This window comes from Triticum dicoccoides, chromosome 2A (assembly GCF_002162155.2).
Source record: "Triticum dicoccoides isolate Atlit2015 ecotype Zavitan chromosome 2A, WEW_v2.0, whole genome shotgun sequence".
NCBI classification, from domain to species: Eukaryota; Viridiplantae; Streptophyta; class Magnoliopsida; order Poales; family Poaceae; genus Triticum; species Triticum dicoccoides.
Genome location: NC_041382.1, coordinates 684,520,972 through 684,541,803, shown reverse-complemented (window position 1 = coordinate 684,541,803; position 20,832 = coordinate 684,520,972). Strand labels below are relative to the sequence as shown.

General features: G+C 43.8%; 1 protein-coding gene across 1 annotated transcript; it reads right to left on the bottom strand.

Annotated features, from left to right (window-relative positions):
- Positions 1–4,307: 4,307 nt before the first annotated feature.
- On the bottom strand, positions 4,308–7,944 carry LOC119356254 (probable protein phosphatase 2C 44). The gene is made up of 5 exons (XM_037623195.1): positions 7,423–7,944; positions 5,855–6,106; positions 5,415–5,697; positions 5,149–5,303; positions 4,308–4,800 (listed from the first exon to the last, which is right to left on the bottom strand). The coding sequence occupies exons 1-5, from the start codon at positions 7,549–7,551 to the stop codon at positions 4,660–4,662; spliced, it is 960 nt and encodes a 319-aa protein (XP_037479092.1). The 5' UTR covers positions 7,552–7,944; the 3' UTR covers positions 4,308–4,659.
- Between the last annotated feature and the right edge of the window lie 12,888 nt (positions 7,945–20,832).

Sequence of the window (20,832 nt, the reverse complement as noted above, 5' to 3'; positions counted from 1 at the left end):
AAGCGGCGAAGGAATAACTGGTGATGTTCGATGGCGACAGATAATTTGGTAGACTGGTTCTCCCTTCTGCACAAGGAATACGTCTGGTTGGAGGGTTGTGATTTACTCCCTCCGTCCCACAATATAAGAACGTTTTTAACACTACACTAGTGTCAAAACGTTCTTATATTTTGGGACAGAGGGAGTAACATAGAAGATAAACTCTCTTCGCCCTATTCTCCTTGGCAATTGGTTCGTCAACCAATACCGATCACTCATGGTAGATACTTGAGGTGATCTCCGAACCTTTACAGGCTTCTTCATCGAGAATGACGAATACTCTTGGTTTCTGAATAAATTGACACCTAATAGTCTATAGAGTTTGCAGCTCCCAAGAGTAATAGGAGGAGCGTACTAGATTTAGATTCGGGTGATGCTAAAACACTCTCTAATTTTTTGGCTCTGGGATTTTCTCTCGGTGGATTTTGAACTCAAATCACTTTGGAGAGAGAGTTTCTTAACTAACAACTCAGAATCACAAGGGGCGCCCACTGGACAAAGCCGGTGCGGGGTGGCTATTTATAGCCGCAACCTTCCCTTATGGGAAATGACCATTTTGGACACGCGGTCCAGCCAATGGCCAACCGACATGTTCTCAACGGTCATATTTGAAAGCAACGATAACATTACTTGAGGAACAAGTAATGCTAACTCTTCGTTCGGAGATAAATCTTTCGCAGCGAAGAAAATCACAGTCTCTTGCTCGCAAGTATTTGCTCAGAACACAAAGAGATTTCTCTCTCAACTTTCATAGGATTGGGTTTAGCATCAGAGAATCAAATTTTCGAACAATGCACCCCTCTTAATAGTACAGTGGTCATATGACTCAATAAAGAGAAAGAAGAAGAACGAAATAAATTATACTTCTTCAATTCGTCTTCAACTTCTCTTGCCTGTAGTCAATTCCTACGGATGCCACCGAACCAATTGCTTCACGTCAACAATTTTATGGGTCACTCTCGATAACATAATCTTTATTGATAATACTCACTACCATGCATGATATTATCTTTGGAGTTTATACCAAACTCCTCATTACTTCAGGAACCTGTTACTCTGTGTGCACTAGCAAACACATTAGCCCCTTACTGTTTATGTAGACAATCTTCAAAACATAAGGAGGCAAATCATTGCACCAACAGTTGGCATTTTGGGGCTCGTCTATTTGAGAGCACCAATGCTCGAGACACTCAACGGCTTTTGGAGATGAACAAAGCATGTGGGTTTCCAGGTATGTTCAACTCAATTAATTGCATGCATTGAAAGCGGAAGAACTGCCTGCGGATGACATGGGCCATGAAAGCCATGTGAAGAATGCCACTATCATTCTTGAAGTCGTAGCCGATCAGGAGACATGGTTTTAGCATGCCTCGATCTTACAATGACATCAATGTGCTTCACCGATCACCACTCTTTGCACAGTTAGCCAATGAGGAAGCACCATTGGTGGAGTTTCAAGCAAACGGTCGCACATACAACATGGGCTACTACCTAGCGGATGGGATTTATCCAGAGTGGGCAACATTTGTGAGCCAATTTCAAGCCCTCGAGGTAAGAAAGAACTTCACTTTCATAATGCTCAAGCAGCTGCTATAAAGGATGTGAGGACCGGCTAGGTTTTGGGATTAACAATTTTTCTCGTACATAATGAATGTTGTCGTGATCTTGCACAACATGATAATTGTGAATGATCATTGTCAAGAGTTTGATTTCTCATTGTATGAATTCATGGGAAAGCAGGTAAGAAAGAACTTCACTTTCATAATATTAGAAGGGAAACCACCGCTTTCTTCAAGTTCACCATCAAATTCTACATGTGGATACTCACGCAGATCTTCAAAGAGATCTCATGGAGTGGCGGACGTGGAATGGGAAACAAGGCTACCTCTATGTTTCATATCATTTATGATAAACTTTGTGTTATGTGTGATGAATAACTGTGTTGAATTTGAGCTTGTGGATTCATGAACTATGTAATAATTTAGTACTATTTGTGCTTTATTTGCTTCCGATATATTGACTCGAGTTTTAATTATCATATCATTTTTTGTTCAATATGTATGCTGTGGAATAAAGATGAGAAGGGGGAAAAATTGGGCACCACTTTTACATCATCTGCAAGAGCAACATCAGCCGTGGTGCCAAAGACCTTCTCTCCCCTACCCTAATTGGACATGCTCTTACGCCCACTAACCCAGACCATGAACAATTTAAGAGATGACTCACAACATTATTTCACCTAGTCTCCTAGCCATAGATTCCATTAAGAACAGATGAACAAATAGAGCTCATTGGCATGATACTTCTTGCGGAGAACCCTAACTTTCTCTAGGGACTCACTAGACCGTGACACATGTGCTATCCCCACCTTGGATGCCTTACAACCTCAGTTCATCTTAGAGCTTGTTGCGCTCACTGCCTCCTTACTTATTCGGCCTCCACATCAAGGAGCCAAGAGCCAGCGAATCCAGTCCAAGAGACTAGGAGGGTCGCTGTGTAGAATTTTTTGGGGGGAGGTTTACATTCCCCGCCCTTAGAGCAACTCTAGCAGACCCCGCATCCTGCCCCGACCCACAAAATAACCGCCAAAATGCAGGCCGGGGCGGAAAAACCAGCCCGATCAGACCCTGCATTCCGTCCCGGCCCGCAAAAAATTTTAGGGGGCGCGGCAAAATCCCGACCCCAACCCCGAAAAACGCAGGTTTCCCCCTCGCGGCTGCGGTGCCCTGCATATAAGCGAAAGCGGTTGGTGGGGGGACATTTCATCCCGCGCTTTCTCCCACCAACCACCTCTCCTCTCCCCCCGCGCGCCGCCGCTGGCCGCCGCCCAAGATTCCGGCGACAACAGCCGGCAGGAGCACGCCGGAAGGCCGCCACGCGCACGAGGCCTCCCCTCCCTTCCCCCTGCGTCGGCGGGCCACCGGATTTGCAGATCTGTGGCACTTCATCGCGGGCCGCTGGATTTGCCTTTTTCCGGCCGTCGGTTGCTGCCCCAGGCAATGGAGTGGTCGGGGAGCCTCTCCCGCAACCCAGGCAAGGGCGCATGGCCGCATGCAGGAACGGGTTCATCCGCCCGCCGCCGCCGAAGGTTTGCGGGCATGGACTTGTCCGGTCGTCCACCGGGCTGGGCGCTCGCGCAACGTCTTTGTGGTCCGCCGATGCCGCTCATAGAGTGCGACGACTGCCCGCGCCAAGTGTTGCGGCTCACTTCGGGCACGCCGAAGCACCCCGGATGGGTGTTCTACAAATGCGAAAACTACGGGGTACGTGCACTTGCGGTACCCGTTCCATAGCTCATTCTTTAGTTCAATTGCGGTAGCTCACTTCGAGCTTGCTCAATGTTTTGTGTAGGACGATGGATGCTCATTTTGGTTTTGGGAAGGCCAATACATTGATTTGATGATAGAAAGAAACTTAATAGATATTAGTGCACTCCTTAGTACAATCGAAGGCAATGATGCGGCGGCAGGTGCAACTAGAGGGGAAGCAACGTCTACTTCTTTGAAACCAAAGATGAAGAATGAAGAAAGCAAGATCAAGAATCCGCAGATCAACAATGAGTGCATGGAGAAGATATTGCTTCAACTAGTGGGAGCAGTTATAGAAGTTGGAAATCTTCTGAAATGCATACTTGTGGTTCTTGTTTTTTTTTGGTTTTGCTATTCTAGCCAAGATTTGATGATATATTTTGTATCTAATGTTATTGCAAAAGCGAAGAAAAGCATTATGCTAGATCAATTTAAGTTGCAAATCTAAGTTTTGCGGGCCGAGAGGAGTTGCGCCAGATCAGAACCCGCAGAAGCCGACCCGTAAAAAAGCATATTCCGCAAATATGTTTTTTTACAGATCCATTATACGGGGTCTGCATCTGTGCCAGCCCGCGCCGGCCCGCAAAAGCGGTTTTGCGCGAACAACAAACGCATTTTGCGGCCGGCGGGATGCGGGGTCTGCTAGAGTTGCTCTTAGTTAGTGCCCACCCAATGGTTCTTTCCTTAGTTTTTGGATCTTGAAAAAAACTATAATGTTAGGTGTTTTCCTTAGTTTTCGGATGTTCTCAATTTTTTCCTACAACTTTAGGTGGTCATAAGGTTTTTCCCTTTCGTCCTTTTTTCAGTGACAGCAGCACTTTCGACACTATTTTGCACTGTGGCACATCTTTTTACTTGGGTGGTGGTGAAGTTCAAAAAAATAATTTACTTAGGTGGCGGTGCATGACACTTGCACTACAAAGAGTGGTAAGAAAACAAGGAAAAAGGCTGCACACAACCTTCTGGTTTTTTAGACAATCTTTTTAAATAAGTTCAAAGCGCCACCTTAACATGATTGGTCCATTACCAATTTACCATCACAATCAACCAAGTACACAAACGAGATGTTCCACAGATTGGCGGGGAACTTATGGCGGTGTAACATATGCACAGATGAATGACACACCCTGCACACACTAGCCACTACTCACTACTAGCCCCATGAAATGTTCTAACCTCAAGCCTGTTCACAGCTACTATAGGTACAAACAATAACAGCCACTACATAATTTCAATCGGAGCAGAGAATCAGATCACGACGCCATCTCAGTCATGGATCGAGAAATTGAAATGATCGGAGAATGAGGTCGATTCAGCAGCGGAAGCGGATGACGATGCAGGAGATGTCGTCCTTGCTCTTCCTCGCGAGCGCCTCGGTCGTCAGCCGCTTTGCTGCTGCCTGGGGGTCCTTTGTCGACTTCACGAGGTCCACAGCTTCCTGGTTCTTCATCACCTGGATTAATTCAGCAAAGAGGTGCAGGTTTAGGAACTGGTTTGTGAACATAACAGAGCTGCTAAATACAGATGAATCACCCTGGAAGCAGATCATGCACTTATTATAAGATAGATGATAAGCAAGAAACTAGAAGATGTAGAACCCCAACCAAATGATGATTTTTTTTTCAGAGAGCATGGCGAAAAGAAAAAATACAAGGACTGATGAAGCAACATGAAAAGAGGTGTAACAGTCATGATGTGGATGCCCAAATATATTTCACATGATCATAGAAACTAACGATCCGAAGCATGAGAACAAATTAGATAATGTAAGAAAATGTAGATGAGCAGTTATAGTACAAACCTTCCATAATCCATCGCTGGCAAGTATGACGAACTCTATACTTGAGTTTATGGGTACATGCCTAATGTCAGGTTCCGAACTCAAGTGCGTCTTGAGGCTATGGTCACCGAACGCCCTTGCGACAGCGAGTTGGCCATTTACGCGAGGGACATCGCCTGTCAGCAAGTCAAAGAGTACAATTATACCCTGTTTGACTAGGAACAATAATGAGATACAGAAAAGAAAAACAGAACAATGATGAGACAGTTACACGATAGAAATCATACCAGGAAATGTTGTGACAAAGCCACCCTGCTGTTCAATCCTCTGCCTTTCATTGGATATATGGGGTTCATGGTCCACGGTGATCTGATTAGCAGCACCCCGTTCACATAAAACGGCCCTCGAGTCGCCTACGTTTGCTATCCACATATCCTTGCCATCAACTACAATAGCAGTAACTGCTGTTGAACCGCCTGGCCCAAGTTGCTTGGCATTTTCCAGAATATATTTGTTTGTAGAGCCATATGCATTTTTAATCGCTTCCTGAGGGTCAGTCCAGAAGAGAGGCTGCGCCAATACCAAAAGGGAAACGGTAAGCGAAAGACATGTTCACAATGCAAAATAAGAAATTAAAAAGGGTCTAATATTTATATGAAATCAACAGTGATGCATACTTCTGATATTGCAGGAACTGAGTAGAAAGCCAAAACCAAGAGGAAAATACCTCTTTGAGTATGTTGGAGAAAAGGTTAGCTCTCAAGTAACTGGGCACACGGTCCCCCAGATGGCCGTCGAAAATGGCAAAGAGGCCAAGCTCATGGTTCTTATCGCACTTGTACTCTGCTACATGGTAGTCCTCCATGTCATGGCCAGATTTCCCTTCAACCAGGTGGAATCCGTGTGTCACCTTGGTGCTTGATTGCTTACTCCGCCCCTTGCCAGTATCAGTAGATGATGAATTCAGACATGCTGCACTCTGGCATACAGAGATCAGAGAAAGCAAAACATAATGTCAGCATAGAGGCCTCGTGATCATATTAATATTCAGACTGACCAAAAACAGGACCAACAAAAGGAAAATGGTAATAACATAAAAGAGCATGCCAAAACTGGTGTTTTACTACTGATCTCTGTATATACAATCTGTGCTGCCAAAAATGGTAATAACATAACATAAAAGAGTATACATATTCTGTGCTGGCAGCATATCAGATCGAGACTCGAGATACTTTTCGTCGTTTCCGGAATAATGTTAAGAAACAATATGTTCAGTGCAGGAACAGCAAAAAAAAAAGCAAGAAAAATGTCACAGATCCCAAACCTTTGAAAAACGTCCCCTATCTGAAAAACGCAATAGATTCACAAGCAACAGAGTTCCATGCCCATCAAGCGGGCTCGTAAAGTCCAAACGGTAACTAGTGAGATTTTCAGTAATCTAACAAACTGACCCCGTTTTTTGGGGAGAACAAGCTGACCATTTTAAGAGTTCAAAACTTACCCCTTGCTCTGTCGGATTATTTTATACACAGATCGACACAATAAACCAGCAATTTTGAAACAAATATAGAGCACGAATCCTTCATAGGTCCTATCCGTATTATATAACCAAATCGAAGGTAGCAGCGCGTGATTCCTTGCGGGTTTTGCTTAAGGCTAGTGGAGGAGTAGTGGCTAGACTAGACTAGACTGGAAGGAGTAGTAGACGCGGTGCAAGGAAAGGAAGGGTCCAAAAGGTGGACAGGTTGCTTACGGCTGGCATGACTTGCGTGCGTGCCGCACCCGCACCAGGTCAAAAAGTGGGAGCGATGCTCCCAAAGTCCAACTTGGCTTGGAACTTGCCAATCCAACTAAGGCTTTCAAATTATTTTTCTTTTCCTTTTTCTTTTTAGTTTGAGAAACCGAAGCTTTCAAATCCTGTGACTCCAAGTTACACCAGTTGCAACTCTTTCTTGCCCCCTTTTTACCAAATTTAATTTAACCGCCGCCAAGAAGTTAAAAAGAAACTCCTAACCAACAAGAAAAGCAAATCATTGTGGTACTAATCGCTCGAAAACTCCTCTGATTGTAATAGATAACGATTTCTGGCAGCGAAATCGGATGAATTTTTACGAGTTCACAGGCAGATCAACCAAACCAAACCTCTCCTCCGTGTTCAATCAAACACCCCCAAAACATCAAAACAGTAGCGGTATGTATATATATAACTATACGCGTTGAAGGAGGAACTTTTGTTAGTAATCGCCGAGAGAGGAGGAAGCGATTAAGCCCCGGCAGGGCGGGGCGGATGGTTACCCGGATCATGTTGAGTATGTCGGGCCGCTTCCGTCCGCCGCATGACGAGGAAGAGGATGAGGAGGCGGCGGAGGGGGAGCAGGACGCGGAGGACGTCGACACCGTCTGCCGCTCCATCCGGCCGACCATACGCCAAGAAGAACGAGCAACCGCCGCCGGCCCGCGCCCCGCAGGCCACAGCCACAACGCGGAGAGAAAGAGAGAGAGGAGAAAGGGAGAAACTTGGTCGAGAAGACGAGACGAGACGAGGCAGCGGCACACGGGTTGGGGTGGGAATGGGGGAGAAAGATGGAGAGATCTTTTGGGTTTTATTGTGGACTCCGCTGGGCTGGTGGCGATGTGTGTGTGACGACGGGGTTGGCGTCTCGCGGGACGATTCCGTGGCCGGACGACACTTGTGGTGGGAAGGCGAAGACCGGGAAAAGCTTTGCGGGAGCGGAGTCGTTGGTCGATGATTGTAGCATTTGTGGTGGGTGCCACTACAAGAGGATGAGGAGGAGGTGGGGGGAAATCGGCGGATCAACCGGCAATGGCAATGGACGGCCGGCGAGGTATATATATAGGCACGCCATGTGGACTGGTTTTTCTTCCACGGCCGGTTTCTCCTCATGCTCCGGTTCATTGCGCCCCGGGCCGGCATCGGTTTTGCCTCTCCTACGGTACATGGTCGAGGAGGCGGACCTCATCTCCTCCCTACCATTTTCTTTCCTTCTTTGGGACGGGCGGCATATGGACGTCAAAGAGGTGATTGCCGGAGGTGCCGAGCGGTACGCCGCCGATCTCTCCCCCTCGTAGGCACATATGTTCTTCTTTTTTTTCCCTACTAAATCTTGAAGAACAGGGTTAGATGGTAAGTTTCTGTATCTGTGTCCGTGAATGGATAGTGTGTCTGATTTGCGTTTCGCCGTTGGATATGCCCTTAGGACGCATCTCCCACAACGTTAGTGCTGGTAGGACCATGTTGAATATTTAGATGAAACCCCAAGTGCAAGTATATGGTTGCAAGTTAAGACCTTAGCCCTGGCCATTTTCCTATCACTTTTTTTCTCTTTAAAAACTGTGCAACTTTGATTCGGAAAACTGGAACTCTTTACGACGACAAAGCTTAGCAAGAATCACCTTTAAATTAGCATCCTTCATGTGGGCTTGATACCCTTGGTCACCTATGGGGAAAAGGCAGGGACTATCTACATTTGAAACCGGATGAAAGGTAATCAAGTGTGCACTTCTATTTAAAGTGGATGGCGCGAATTAACCAACTAGACATACCAGAGGACGAGTCCGGCATGCGGTTGAATAGGTGGGAAAACAAGTGGTTGAAGAACAAATAGTCGACGTGGCACGCCACGTGTGCCTAGAACATGCACATGAATAAAAGAGGGTAAATGTGATACAAAGTTTTATTAAAATGGATTAAAACTCCTTAAATCCCTATAAAATGCTAAAAGCTGGGTAAAATGGAATTAGCACTTTTCCTTTAAGAAATATTGGATGTGGTGTACAACATGACATGTGCACACTTATGTAGCTCTGACTGGCATCTGGAGCCACCATTTAGCTTTTTATTGACATAAACACCATCACTCACTTAAGAATCCACCTTGAGTAAATCGAAATATGCATGACGTCAAATTTAATGTTTGGCATTCCCTTAGAAACCGTTATTCGACACACTTATGTGTTTTTCACCTGGGTCGGTAAGTTTTAGGACTCTATTTTGGGAGAGAATTCCTTATTTGACACTCCCTTAAAATCATGTTCCTTATTTGACACTGAAAAAATTTTCTTCCCTATATGACCTATAGTCTTAATTTCTTTCCCTATATGACACTCTAGTTCATTTTGTACACGTGAAAAGACCTTTTTGCCCCTGTACATAATGTGACCAGAAATATGTAGCATTGAGCCTAAGTAGGAAAATTCGTTTATGAGAGTGAGCACAGCTGAACATGTTATCTCCTGCGTTGGTCTTTTTTGGGATGTGTGTGTATTCTGTATACCTGAGCGCATGCATCCAATGTATTTAGAACGTATTCAGCTGTGGGTCTAGTTTCATGCGGTATGGTTTGTGAGTGCGACTGTTTGACGTACTTTTGTACGTGTGCTTTAACACTAAAATGCATTCTTAAAAATGAATGAATTTTTTTAAGCACTTTTGTGTGTGCTTCGGTGATCACCTACGTGCATGCCATTAGTGCATGTGCACGTATTTGCATGGCCCATGCAGGACCTATAGCTGTATGGAAGGAAGTTGCGTGTTAGCACGAACGTACACCCGGTTCGGTGCAGCCAACATGCGTATGTATATGAACCGGGTCATACGAAGCTAGAATACATGTATTCGCTTGATCGTCAGGGTGCGCGTACGTATTTAAATATCTACGCTCTGGCAGGTAAGCTGGCCGCGTATATGTACACAAATACGTATAGACAACTAGCCAGACCGGTCAATTAGCACATGAACCATCGAAGGCCTCGGTCATGATTTCTTGTATCGGCTGGAGATTTCTAAAGAGCGAGAGACAAAGGCTCTGTTTGCTTCAATTTTTTTTTGAATTTCGTTCGCTTCAATTTGTATCGATGGATTCCGCTGCTGCACAGGGCCAAAGATTTAAACAACCTTCAAGGGGTTGAGGTAGGGACGCGTTTATCTTAAACAACGTTACATCCATATCGCTCCATAAAAATCGGAACGGCAATGGCCAGCGCCGGACCTTCTCCAGCTGCCTATAAATACCGAGGCACAACGCACACACAAAAGGAGGCAACGCACGGCGCACCCACGGGGAGCCACCAAAAGATCCATCCATCATCCATCCATAGCACGCCTCAAGCATCACGCATCAGCCAGGAGATCGACGCGAGCTCGGCTGTCTTCTGGAGTAGATGGCCGGGAGGGAGGTAGCATAGCCGGCTCCGGCCGTGTTGCGGTTGCTGTCCAGCCGGCTGACTCTGTCCGCCCACTCCGCCGCTTATCCAGAGGAAAATTCCTAAACGTAGTAGACTTGACCTGATTTTTTACCGGCCGGCCTAATTCAACAGACTTTTCGAAAGCATATTTGTGGTCACATTATACATATGGGTAAAATGGTCTTTTCACGTGAACAAAATGCACTAGAGTGTCATATAGGGAAAAAAATTAAGACTAGAGATCATATAGGGAAGAAAATTTTCTTCAGTGTCAAATAAGGAACACAATTTTAAGAGAGTGTCAAATAAGGAATTCTCTCCTATTTTGGGGGCGAAGAACGAACATCAGGGTCTTACTATGATTTAGGTTGAGAACAATGTTCTTTCTTACTAAAGCCATGGTTAATCATTTTTCAATGTTAGAAAAATTTGGACTACGAGTTTTAGGTGCTCATGATTCCATTTTTAGCCAAAAATGGTATTTTTGGTGGAATTTCAATCTGGAGACTATGTGTTTGTGTATGATTTCCATAAAATTGTCTCGGTGATGGAGGAATTGGAGGAGCTATATGCAACCCCTAAAGCATGAATGAAGGTGCGTGAAGAAAACTTAGAGCTGATCCTCGAATGAATGATAAAAGAGGTAATGGAGGAGGCCAAAAGAGGCAATAAAGAAGGTATTGTGAATGTAATCTTCGACGTTTCTGCTTCCCTGGGTGTAGCAGGTCTACATCTACATTGCCTCTCCCTTCAGCTTCCGCTCCATCGACTACTTCATCCTCATCAACCTCTACATGTGTTGCTACTCTTCCTCGGTGAATTATCATTGCACTTCTAGGAAAATGCTTATAGTGGGGGTCACATTAGTAGCGAGCAGGCTTGAGACCCAGCAATTGGTATTTTGGGCAGATACCAGTGGCGGGTAGGAAATTATGACCATCATTGGTGTGTACATATCAGTGGCGGGACCAAAATTGCACCCTCCGCTGGTAAATTCTTAGAAAAATAGCCATGGGATAAATGCACCAGTGACGGGCGCTCCTAGGTCGCCCGCCACTCGTTTACTAGATACCAGTGGTGGGCACCTATCACTAAAAATGGATATGGACGAAACTCCTCAGGATGAACCTGAAAAGGTTTAGGAGGTCACCAGGAGCCCTACGCGCCCCCATAGACGCACTAGGATGGAGGCACCTAGGCCCCCAGGGCCCACCTGGGTGCCTCATTATGGCTCTTGGTTTTTTCTAGTCAAAATCTTTGGGAACTTACTTTATTTTATTTTGGGGGGCTATGGAGTGCACTTTCTTCATGAAGGTCCATATTCCAACCTAATAGCATCTCCAGGAATTAATTCTTCAATTAATTGCATTTTAAAATAAATCACAATTAAATTGATGCAAATATGGTTCAAAAGGCATAAAAGTATAATAGTTATACTACAAATTTTTGATGAAAATGCAAGTATCACCTAGCCTAAAAGGTTCATCGTCAACGAATCAGCAAAACTTGAGCTTAACCCTAGACCAAATGGGGCATCCCATATGGTGCTCATATATTGTTGAAAAATATAAATAATACAACTCATTTGGTTGTTGATAAAAAATAAGAGCAAACATAGGAAATAGTACCAAATGCTCATATTTCAGGCAACAATAACTGGAAGTTCACTAAAAAATTAACTGATATTTGAATAAAGATTCAATACATCATCAGTGCATCATTACGGCATCATAAACTGTCATGCATTTCGGACAACATTAACCCATAGTGCACTGAATATTCATTACATCATTACAACAACAATCTGGAAATTTGACTACCATAGAATTACTACAAGATGGCAGCTCTACCGAAGCCTCACTTATCACCCCATATCTCTCCCATCTTCCTGATATTTCCCTTATTCTCCCTTTTCTTTTGGAAGATCTGTAATTACATACTCAAGTTTCTTCTCCTCCTCCTTCAACTCATCCATCTCCTTTTTTGCCTTAATCCTCATAATCATGTGTATTTCAATGGTTGAATTGCTAGCCAACTTCTTTTCCTCGAGCTCCTCCTTCACCACAAAAAAGGATTTTTTTATGCCAGGGCTCTCAGTCCTACTGCTTGCCATTTGTCAGCCACAACTTTGGAGAAATCAGTTTTGAACTTACTTAGTTCAGCCTCTAGTTTCCTCTCCTATCCTATTATCTTATAGTTTTGTTCATGAGTGGCAAGCTTCTCTTTAAGCCTTTCTCTTTTGTCCCTTTCATACATCTCGCAAAGCCTTGCTAAGCGCGTTTTGAGTGAATCTGTCCACTCCATGCCAACCCATTCCACAAAATCATTGTTTACCCCTTCCTTAATAATTAACAAAAAATAGTATGTCACGGAGACTTATGTTATAATCATTTTAATTAACACAACTCTTACATGTAAATTTATAGATCAGTTGCACTATAATTGTTTTAATTTACTGAGCACTCATGTGCCAATTAACAAAGATCTTAGTTCAAAAAAAAAATATGAAATGGCAATTGACATGTCACTTCCTTTAGCAAAGCACTCCATGTAATGAACACAGGAGAGCTAATTAACTTCAGTAAGAAAAAATGAAAATACCACATTTTCATGACTAAATCTGGAGAGCACTTGCATAGACAGAGCAGATAGGTTGCATTGCTAGCTCATACCAGCCAACAAGGTTTTGCAACCATAATGCACATACCACGAACGCGGGACTTGAGACATAGCACTGCATTGCAATCGAGAATTTTAGCTACAAGTGACTCACATTGTCGGCACAGCCAAGAAATTTCCTCCTCATGTCCACATATTGAAAAGCCACCAGCCTTTCACAAGGTTGGTGGTGGTGGCAATGTGTTGGCACATCATTTGCTCCACCACTCCATATATTGTAGCAGATAGAGTTAGGGAACTAAAATGCAAATAAATCAGTTAAATCAAGCAACCATAACCCTACCAATGTGATAGAGAACTGACCACGCTTGTCAAGGAACTGTCAGAGTTGACCAGGATATCTTACTCGTCCCACGGGACCATGTCAGTGGCAGTGCCCCGATGACTCGACGATAGCTGCGGCCTCAGAGCAGAGTGAGAGAAAGACATGCATGAGTCTGATTTGGGGAATGCGAGAGCAAATGGCGTGTGCTGCATGATTTAACCACTTAGCGAGCTTCGTTAACTTCCATCTAATGGCTCCCATTTGCAAAAAGCCACGTGGCATGGATAGGTGGTCCTAGCTGGTTAGTTCCGCTGTCAGACACGGCTCATTTTTGAATCAGTATGATTTTGTTAATCATGGGCCTCATAAGTGGTGTTTTTTGTCAAAAGTAGTAGCAATTTGTGGTGGTTCTGGGCAATTAACTTGAGAGTGTGGAAAGTTTGTGCTTCAATTCAGGCTAGGTGGTGCGACTTAACCAACTATTAAAGATGAAGTACGAACCGGGTGGGTGGTCAAACGGGTGGAGAAATTGGCATTGGAAGAAAAAATAGTCAACATGATGTGCATGTGGGGCCATCTTGTGATAGTGAGCACAAGAATAGGAAGGGGTAAGATATGGCACAAGTATTCCTAAAATGGGGTAAAAACTATAATCCATTAAATTGGGTAATCCTTATACAAAATAATAAGGAGGGATAAACTAGTAAAGTAGAATTAACCCAACTTTTTAAGCGACGCCACATATCACGTACACCATAACGAAGAGGGGTAAAGTGGAATTAACATGCCTTTTTAAACAACGCCAAATATAACGTACAACATGACATGTGCACACTTATGTCACCACATATATTCTTTATCGGCATAAACACCGTCTCCCACTTAGGAGTCCATCTTGGTTCAATTTAAATAAGCATGACATCGCCGGTTTGACACACTAATTTGTATGGGTCAGTGCGAGTAATTTTTATAGCTTCATGTGTTACACATGTTTTGGGGGGAATAAAGACCATTTAAGAGGGGTCTGGGTGTGATTTTCGTCAAGATCCATGTTCTTCACTACGATAGCCATGGCTAATTATTTCTCTATGTGTTAGATAAATTTGGGTTTACTGCTTTTGAGTGCCGATGATTCCATTTTTAGCAAAAGAAAAGGTCATTTTTTCTCCAATTTGAATTGCTAATTGTTTCATTTTATTAAATTACTGAAGTGTCTGATCGCTAAATTAGTAATTAGCCCGTTAGGGTACAGACTTGGATCAAAATTTGGTGTCCACGATTGGGTAAATGGTAAGAAATAAGATCCTTCGTGTAAGACATGCATGGAAACACTGCATTACCCTTATTTGTTACTCCTAGGTCCCTGGTATTGGAGGCCCGACATGTGGAAGACACCCCCACATCTCTAGACCATCCCACAACAATATCTCACACAATACAAAGCCCATACAACCCACAACTAGCCCACTCAAAAACCTAACCCCGCCCGCCATGACGTATATGCATGTGTCACACCCACAACCCACTTCACTCGTAGTCTCTAGCCTCCAGGCTCCGTTACTCCAACCACATTCGCCACCCTCTCCTCCCCCTTCTCTAGGCAATAACACCACCAGTGCACCATCTTAAACTTTGTGTTGGGGAATGCAGTAATTTCAAAAAAAATCCTATGCACACGCAAGATCATGGTGATGCGTAGCAACGAGAGGGGAGAGTTTTGTCTATGTACCCTCGTAGACCGTAAGCGGAAGCATTATGACAACGCGGTTGATGTAGTCGTATGTCTTCATGATCGACCGATCCTAGTACCGAAAGTACGACACCTTCGCGATCTGCACACGTTCGGCTCGGTGACGTCCCACGAACTCACGATCCAGTAGAGTGTCGAGGGAGAGCTTCGTCAGCACGACGGCGTGATGACGGTGATGATGATGCTACTGGAACAGGGCTTCGCCTAAGCACCGCTACGATATGACCGAGGTGGATTATGGTGGAGGGGGGCACCGCACACGGCTAAGAGATCAATGATCAACTTGTGTCTATGGGGTGCCCCCCTCCCCCGTATATAAAGGAGTGGAGGAGGCGGGAGGGCCGGCCCTCTATGGCGCGCCCTGGAGGTGTCCTACTCCCTCCGGGAGTAGGATCCCTCCTTCCCTAGTTGGACTAGGAGAGAAGGAAGGGGGAGAGAGGGAGGAAGGAAAGGGAGGCGCCGTCCCCCTTCCTAGTCCAATTCGGACCAGAGGGGTGTTGGGGAACGTAGTAATTTCAAAAATTTCCTACGCACACGCAAGATCATGGTGATGCATAGCAACGAGAGGGGAGAGTGTGTCCACGTACCCTCGTAGACCAAAAGCGGAAGCATTAGCACAATGCGGTTGATGTAGTCGTACGTCTTCATGATCCGACCGATCAAGTACCAAACGCAGGACACCTCCGAGTTCAGCACACGTTCAGCCCGATGACGCCCCTCGAACTCCGATCTAGCCGAGTGTTGAGGGAGAGTTTCATCATCACGACAGTGTGGTGACGATGTTGATGTTCTACCGACGCAGGGCTTCGCCTAAGCACTGCTACAGTAATATCGAGGTGGACTATTGTGGAGGGGGCACCGTACACGGCTAAAGGATCAAACGATCAATTGTTGTGTCTATGGGGTGCCCCCTGCCCCCGTATATAAAGGAGCAAGGGGGGTGCGGCCGGCCAGGGAGAGGGCGCGCCAGGAGGAGTCCTGCTCCCATCGGGAGTAGGACTCCCCCCCTTTCCTAGTTGGAATAGGATTCGGGAGAAGGAAAGAGAGAGGAGAAGAAGGAAAGAGGGGGTCGGCCCCCTTGCCCTAAACCAATTCGGTTTGGGCCTTGGGGGGCGCGCCCCACACTCCCCTTGCTTCCCTCTATTTCCACTAAGGCCCATATAGGCCCATTAAGCTCCCGGGGGGTTCTGGTAACCTCCCGGTACTCCGGTAAAAATCCCGATTTCACCCGGAACACTTCCGACATCCAAAGATAGGCTTCCAATATATCAATCTTCATGTCTTGATCATTTCGAGACTCCTCGTCATGTCCCCGATCTCATCCAGGACTCCGAACTACCTTCGGTACATCAAAACACATAAACTCATAATATAACTGTCATCGAACTTTAAGCGTGTGGACCCTACGGGTTCGAGAACAATGTAGACATGACCAAGACACGTCTCTGGTCAATAACCAATAGCGGAACCTGGATGCTCATATTGGCTCCCACATATTCTACGAAGATCTTTATCGGTCAGACAGCATAACAACATATGTTGTTGCCTTTGTCATCGGTATGTTACTTGCCCGAGATTCGATCGTCGGTATCTCAATACCTAGTTCAATCTCGTTACCGGCAAGTCTCTTTACTCGTTCTGTAATACATCATCCCGCAACTAACTCATTAGTTGCAATGCTTGCAAGGCTTAAGTGATGTGCATTACCGAGAGGGCCCAGAGATACCTCTCCAACAATCGAAGTGACAAATCCTAATCTCGAAATACGCCAACCCAACAAGTACCTTCGGAGACACCTGTAGAGCACCTTTATAATCACCCAGTTATGTTGTGACGTTTGGTAGCACACAAAGTGTTCCTCCGGTAAATGGGAGTTGCATAATCTCATAGTCATAGGAACATGTATAAGTCATGAAGAAAGCAATAGCAACAAACTAAACGATCAAGTGCTAAGCTAACGGAATGGGTCAAGTCAATCACATCATTCTCCTAATGATGTGATCCTGTTAATCAAATGACAACTCATGTCTATGGTTAGGAAACACAACCATCTTTGATCAACGAGCTAGTCAAGTAGAGGCATACTAGTGACACTCTGTTTGTCTATGTATCCACACATGTATTATGTTTCCTGTTAATACAATTCTAGCATGAATAATAAACATTTATCATGATATAAGGAAATAAATAATAAATTTATTATTGCCTCTAGGGCATATTTCCCTCAGTCTCCCACTTGCACTAGAGTCAATAATCTAGTTCACATCGCCATGTGATTTAATACCAATAGTTCACATCACCATGTGATTAACACCCATAGTTCACATCGACATATGACCAACACCCAAAGGGTTTACCAGAGTCAATAATCTAGTTCACATCGCTATGTGATTAACACCCAAAGAGTACTAAGGTGTGATCATGTTTTGCTTGTGAGAGAAGTATAGTCAACGGGTCTGCCACATTCAGATCCGTAAGTATTTTGCAAATTTCTATGTCAACAATGCTCTGCACGGAGCTACTCTAGCTAATTGCTCCCACATTCAATATTTATCCAGATTGAGATTTAGAGTCATCTGGATCAGTGTCAAAATTTTCATCGACGTAACCCTTTACGATGAACATTTTTGTCACCTCCATAATCGAGAAACATATCCTTATTCCACTAAGGATAATTTTGACCGATGTCCAGTGCGCTGTCCAGTGATCTACTCCTAGATCACTATTGTACTCCCTTGCCAAAATCAGTGTAGGGTATACAATAGATCTGGTACACAACATGGCATATTTTATAGAACCTATGGCCGAGGCATAGGGAATGACTTTCATTCTCTCTCTATCTTCTGCCGTGGTCGGGCTTTGAGTCTTACTCAGCTTCACACCTTGTAACACAGGCAAGAACTCCTTCTTTGTCTGTTCCATTTTGAACTACTTCAAAATCTTGTCAAGGTATGTACTCATTGAAAAACTTATCAAGTGTCTTGATCTATCTCTATAGATCTTGATGCTCAATATGTAAGTAGCTTCACTGAGGTCTTTCTTTGGAAAAAAACTCCTTTCAAACATTCCTTTATGCTTTGCAGAATAATTCTACATTATCTCCTAAGGCATAGCCTAGTGGTGGGAAGGCGCTGATGCCTTCCCACCCACCCAGGTTCAAGGCATGGTACTTGCAATTTGGGTTTGTTGCACCAATTATACTGTAAGGGGTTCCCTTACAGTCTTTCTGTCAAAAAAAACAATATGTCATTCACATATACTTATCAGAAATGTTGTAGTGCTCCCACTCACTTTTCTTGTAAGTACAGGCTTCACCGCAAGTCTGTATAAAACTATATGCTTTGATCAACTTATCAAAGCATATATTCCAACTCCGAGATGCTTGCACCAGTTCATAGATGGATCGCTTGCGCTTGCATATTTTGTTAGTACTTTTAGGATTGACAAAACCTTCTGGTTGCATCATATACAACTCTTCTTTAATAAATCAATTAAGGAATGCAGTTTTGTTTATCCATTTGCCAGATTTCATAAAATGCGGCAATTGCTAACATGATTCGGACAGACTTAAGCATAGATACGAGTGAGAAACTCTCATCATAGTCAACACCTTGAACTTGTCAAAAACCTTTTTATGACAATTCTAGCTTTGTAGATAGTAACACTACTATCAGCGTCCATCTTCCTCTTGAAGATCCATTTAATCTCAATGGCTCGCCAATCATTGGGCAAGTCAATCAAAGTCCATACTTGGTTCTCATACATGGATCTCATCTCAGAGTTCATGGCCTCAAGCCATTTCGCGGAATCTGGGCTCATCATTGCTTCCTCATAGTTAGTAGGCTCGTCATCGTCAAGTAACATGATCTCCAGAACAGGATTACCATACCACTCTGGTGCGAATCTCACTCCGGTTTACCTACGAGGTTTCGGTAGTAACTTGATCTGAAGTTACATGATCATCATCATTAGCTTCCTTACTAATTGGTGTAGTAGTCACAGGAACAGATTTCTGTGATGAACTACTTTCCAATAAGGGAGCAGGTACAGTTATCTCATCAAGTTCTACTTTCCTCCCACTCGCTTCTTTCGAGAGAAACTCCTTCTCTAGAAAGGATCCATTCTCAGCAATGAATATCTTGCCTTCGGATCTGTGATAGAAGGTGTACCCAACATTTTCTTTTGGGTATCCTATGAAGACGCACTTCTCCGATTTGGGTTTGAGCTTATGAGGTTGAAACTTTTTCACATAAGCATTGCAGCCTCAAACTTTAAGAAACGACAGCTTAGGTTTCTTGCCAAACCATAGTTCATACGGTGTCGTCTCAACGGATTTAGATGGTGCCCTATTTAACGTGAATGTAGCTGTCTCTAATGCATAACCCCAAAACAATAGTGGTAAATCAGTAAGAGACGTCATAGATCGCACCATATCTAATAAAGTACGGTTACGACATTTAGACACACCATTACACTGTGGTGTTCCAGGTAGCGTGAGTAGTGAAACTATTTCACATTGTTTTAACTGAAGGCCAAACTCGTAACTCAAATATTTTACTTCTCCGATCATATCGTAGAAACTTTTATTTTTGTTACGATGATTCTCCAGTCCACTCTGAAATTATTTGAACTTTTCAAATGTTTCAGACTTGTGTTTCATCAAGTAGATATACTCATATCTGCTCAAATCATCTGTGAAGATCAGAAAATAATGATACCTCCCGCGCGCCTCGATATTCATCGGACAACATACATCAGTATGTATGATTTCCAACAAATCTTTTTCTCGCTCCATTGTTCCAGAGAACGGAGTCTTAGTCATCTTGCCCATGAGGCATGGTTCGCAAGCATCAACTGATTCATAATCAAGTGATTCCAAAAGCCCATCAGCATGGATTTTCTTCATGCGCTTTACACCAATATGACCTAAACGGCATTGCCACAAATAAGTTGCACTATCATTATTAACTTTGCATCTTTTGGCTTCAATATTATGAAAATGTGTATCACCACGATCGAGATCCAACAAACCATTTTCATTGGGTGTATGACCATAGAAGGTTTTATTCATGTAAACAGAACAACAATTATTCTCTAACTTACATGAATAACCGTATTGCAATAAACATGATCCAATCATATTCATGCTTAACGCAAACACTAAATAACATTTATTTTAGGTTTAACACTAATCTCGAAAGTACAGGGAGTGTGCGATGATGATCATATCAATCTTGGAACCATTTCCAATACACATCGTCACTTCACCCTTAACTAGTCTTTGTTCATTCTACAACTCCTGTTTCGAGTTACTATTCTTAGCAACTGAACTAGTATAAAATACTGAGGGGTTGCTATAAACACTAGTAAAGTACACATCAATAACATGTATATCAAATATACCTATGTTCGCTTTGCCATCCTTCTTATCCGACAATTACTTGGGGTAGTTCCACTTCCAGTGACCAGTCCCTTTGAAGTAGAAGCACTCAGTTTCAGGCTTAGGTCCAGACTTGGGTTTTTCACTTGAGCAGCAACTTGCTTGCCGTTCTTCTTGACGTTCCCCTTTCTTCCCTTTGTCCCTTTACTTGAAACTAGTGGTTTTGTTTACCATCAACACTTGATGCTTTTCTTGATTTCTACCTTCGTCGATTTCAGCATCACGAAGAGCTTGGGAATCGTTTCCGTTTATCCCTTGCATATTATAGTTCATCACGAAGTTCTACTAACTTGGTGATGGTGACTAGAGAATTCTGTCAATCACTATTTTATCTGGAAGATTAACTCCCACTTGATTCAAGCGATT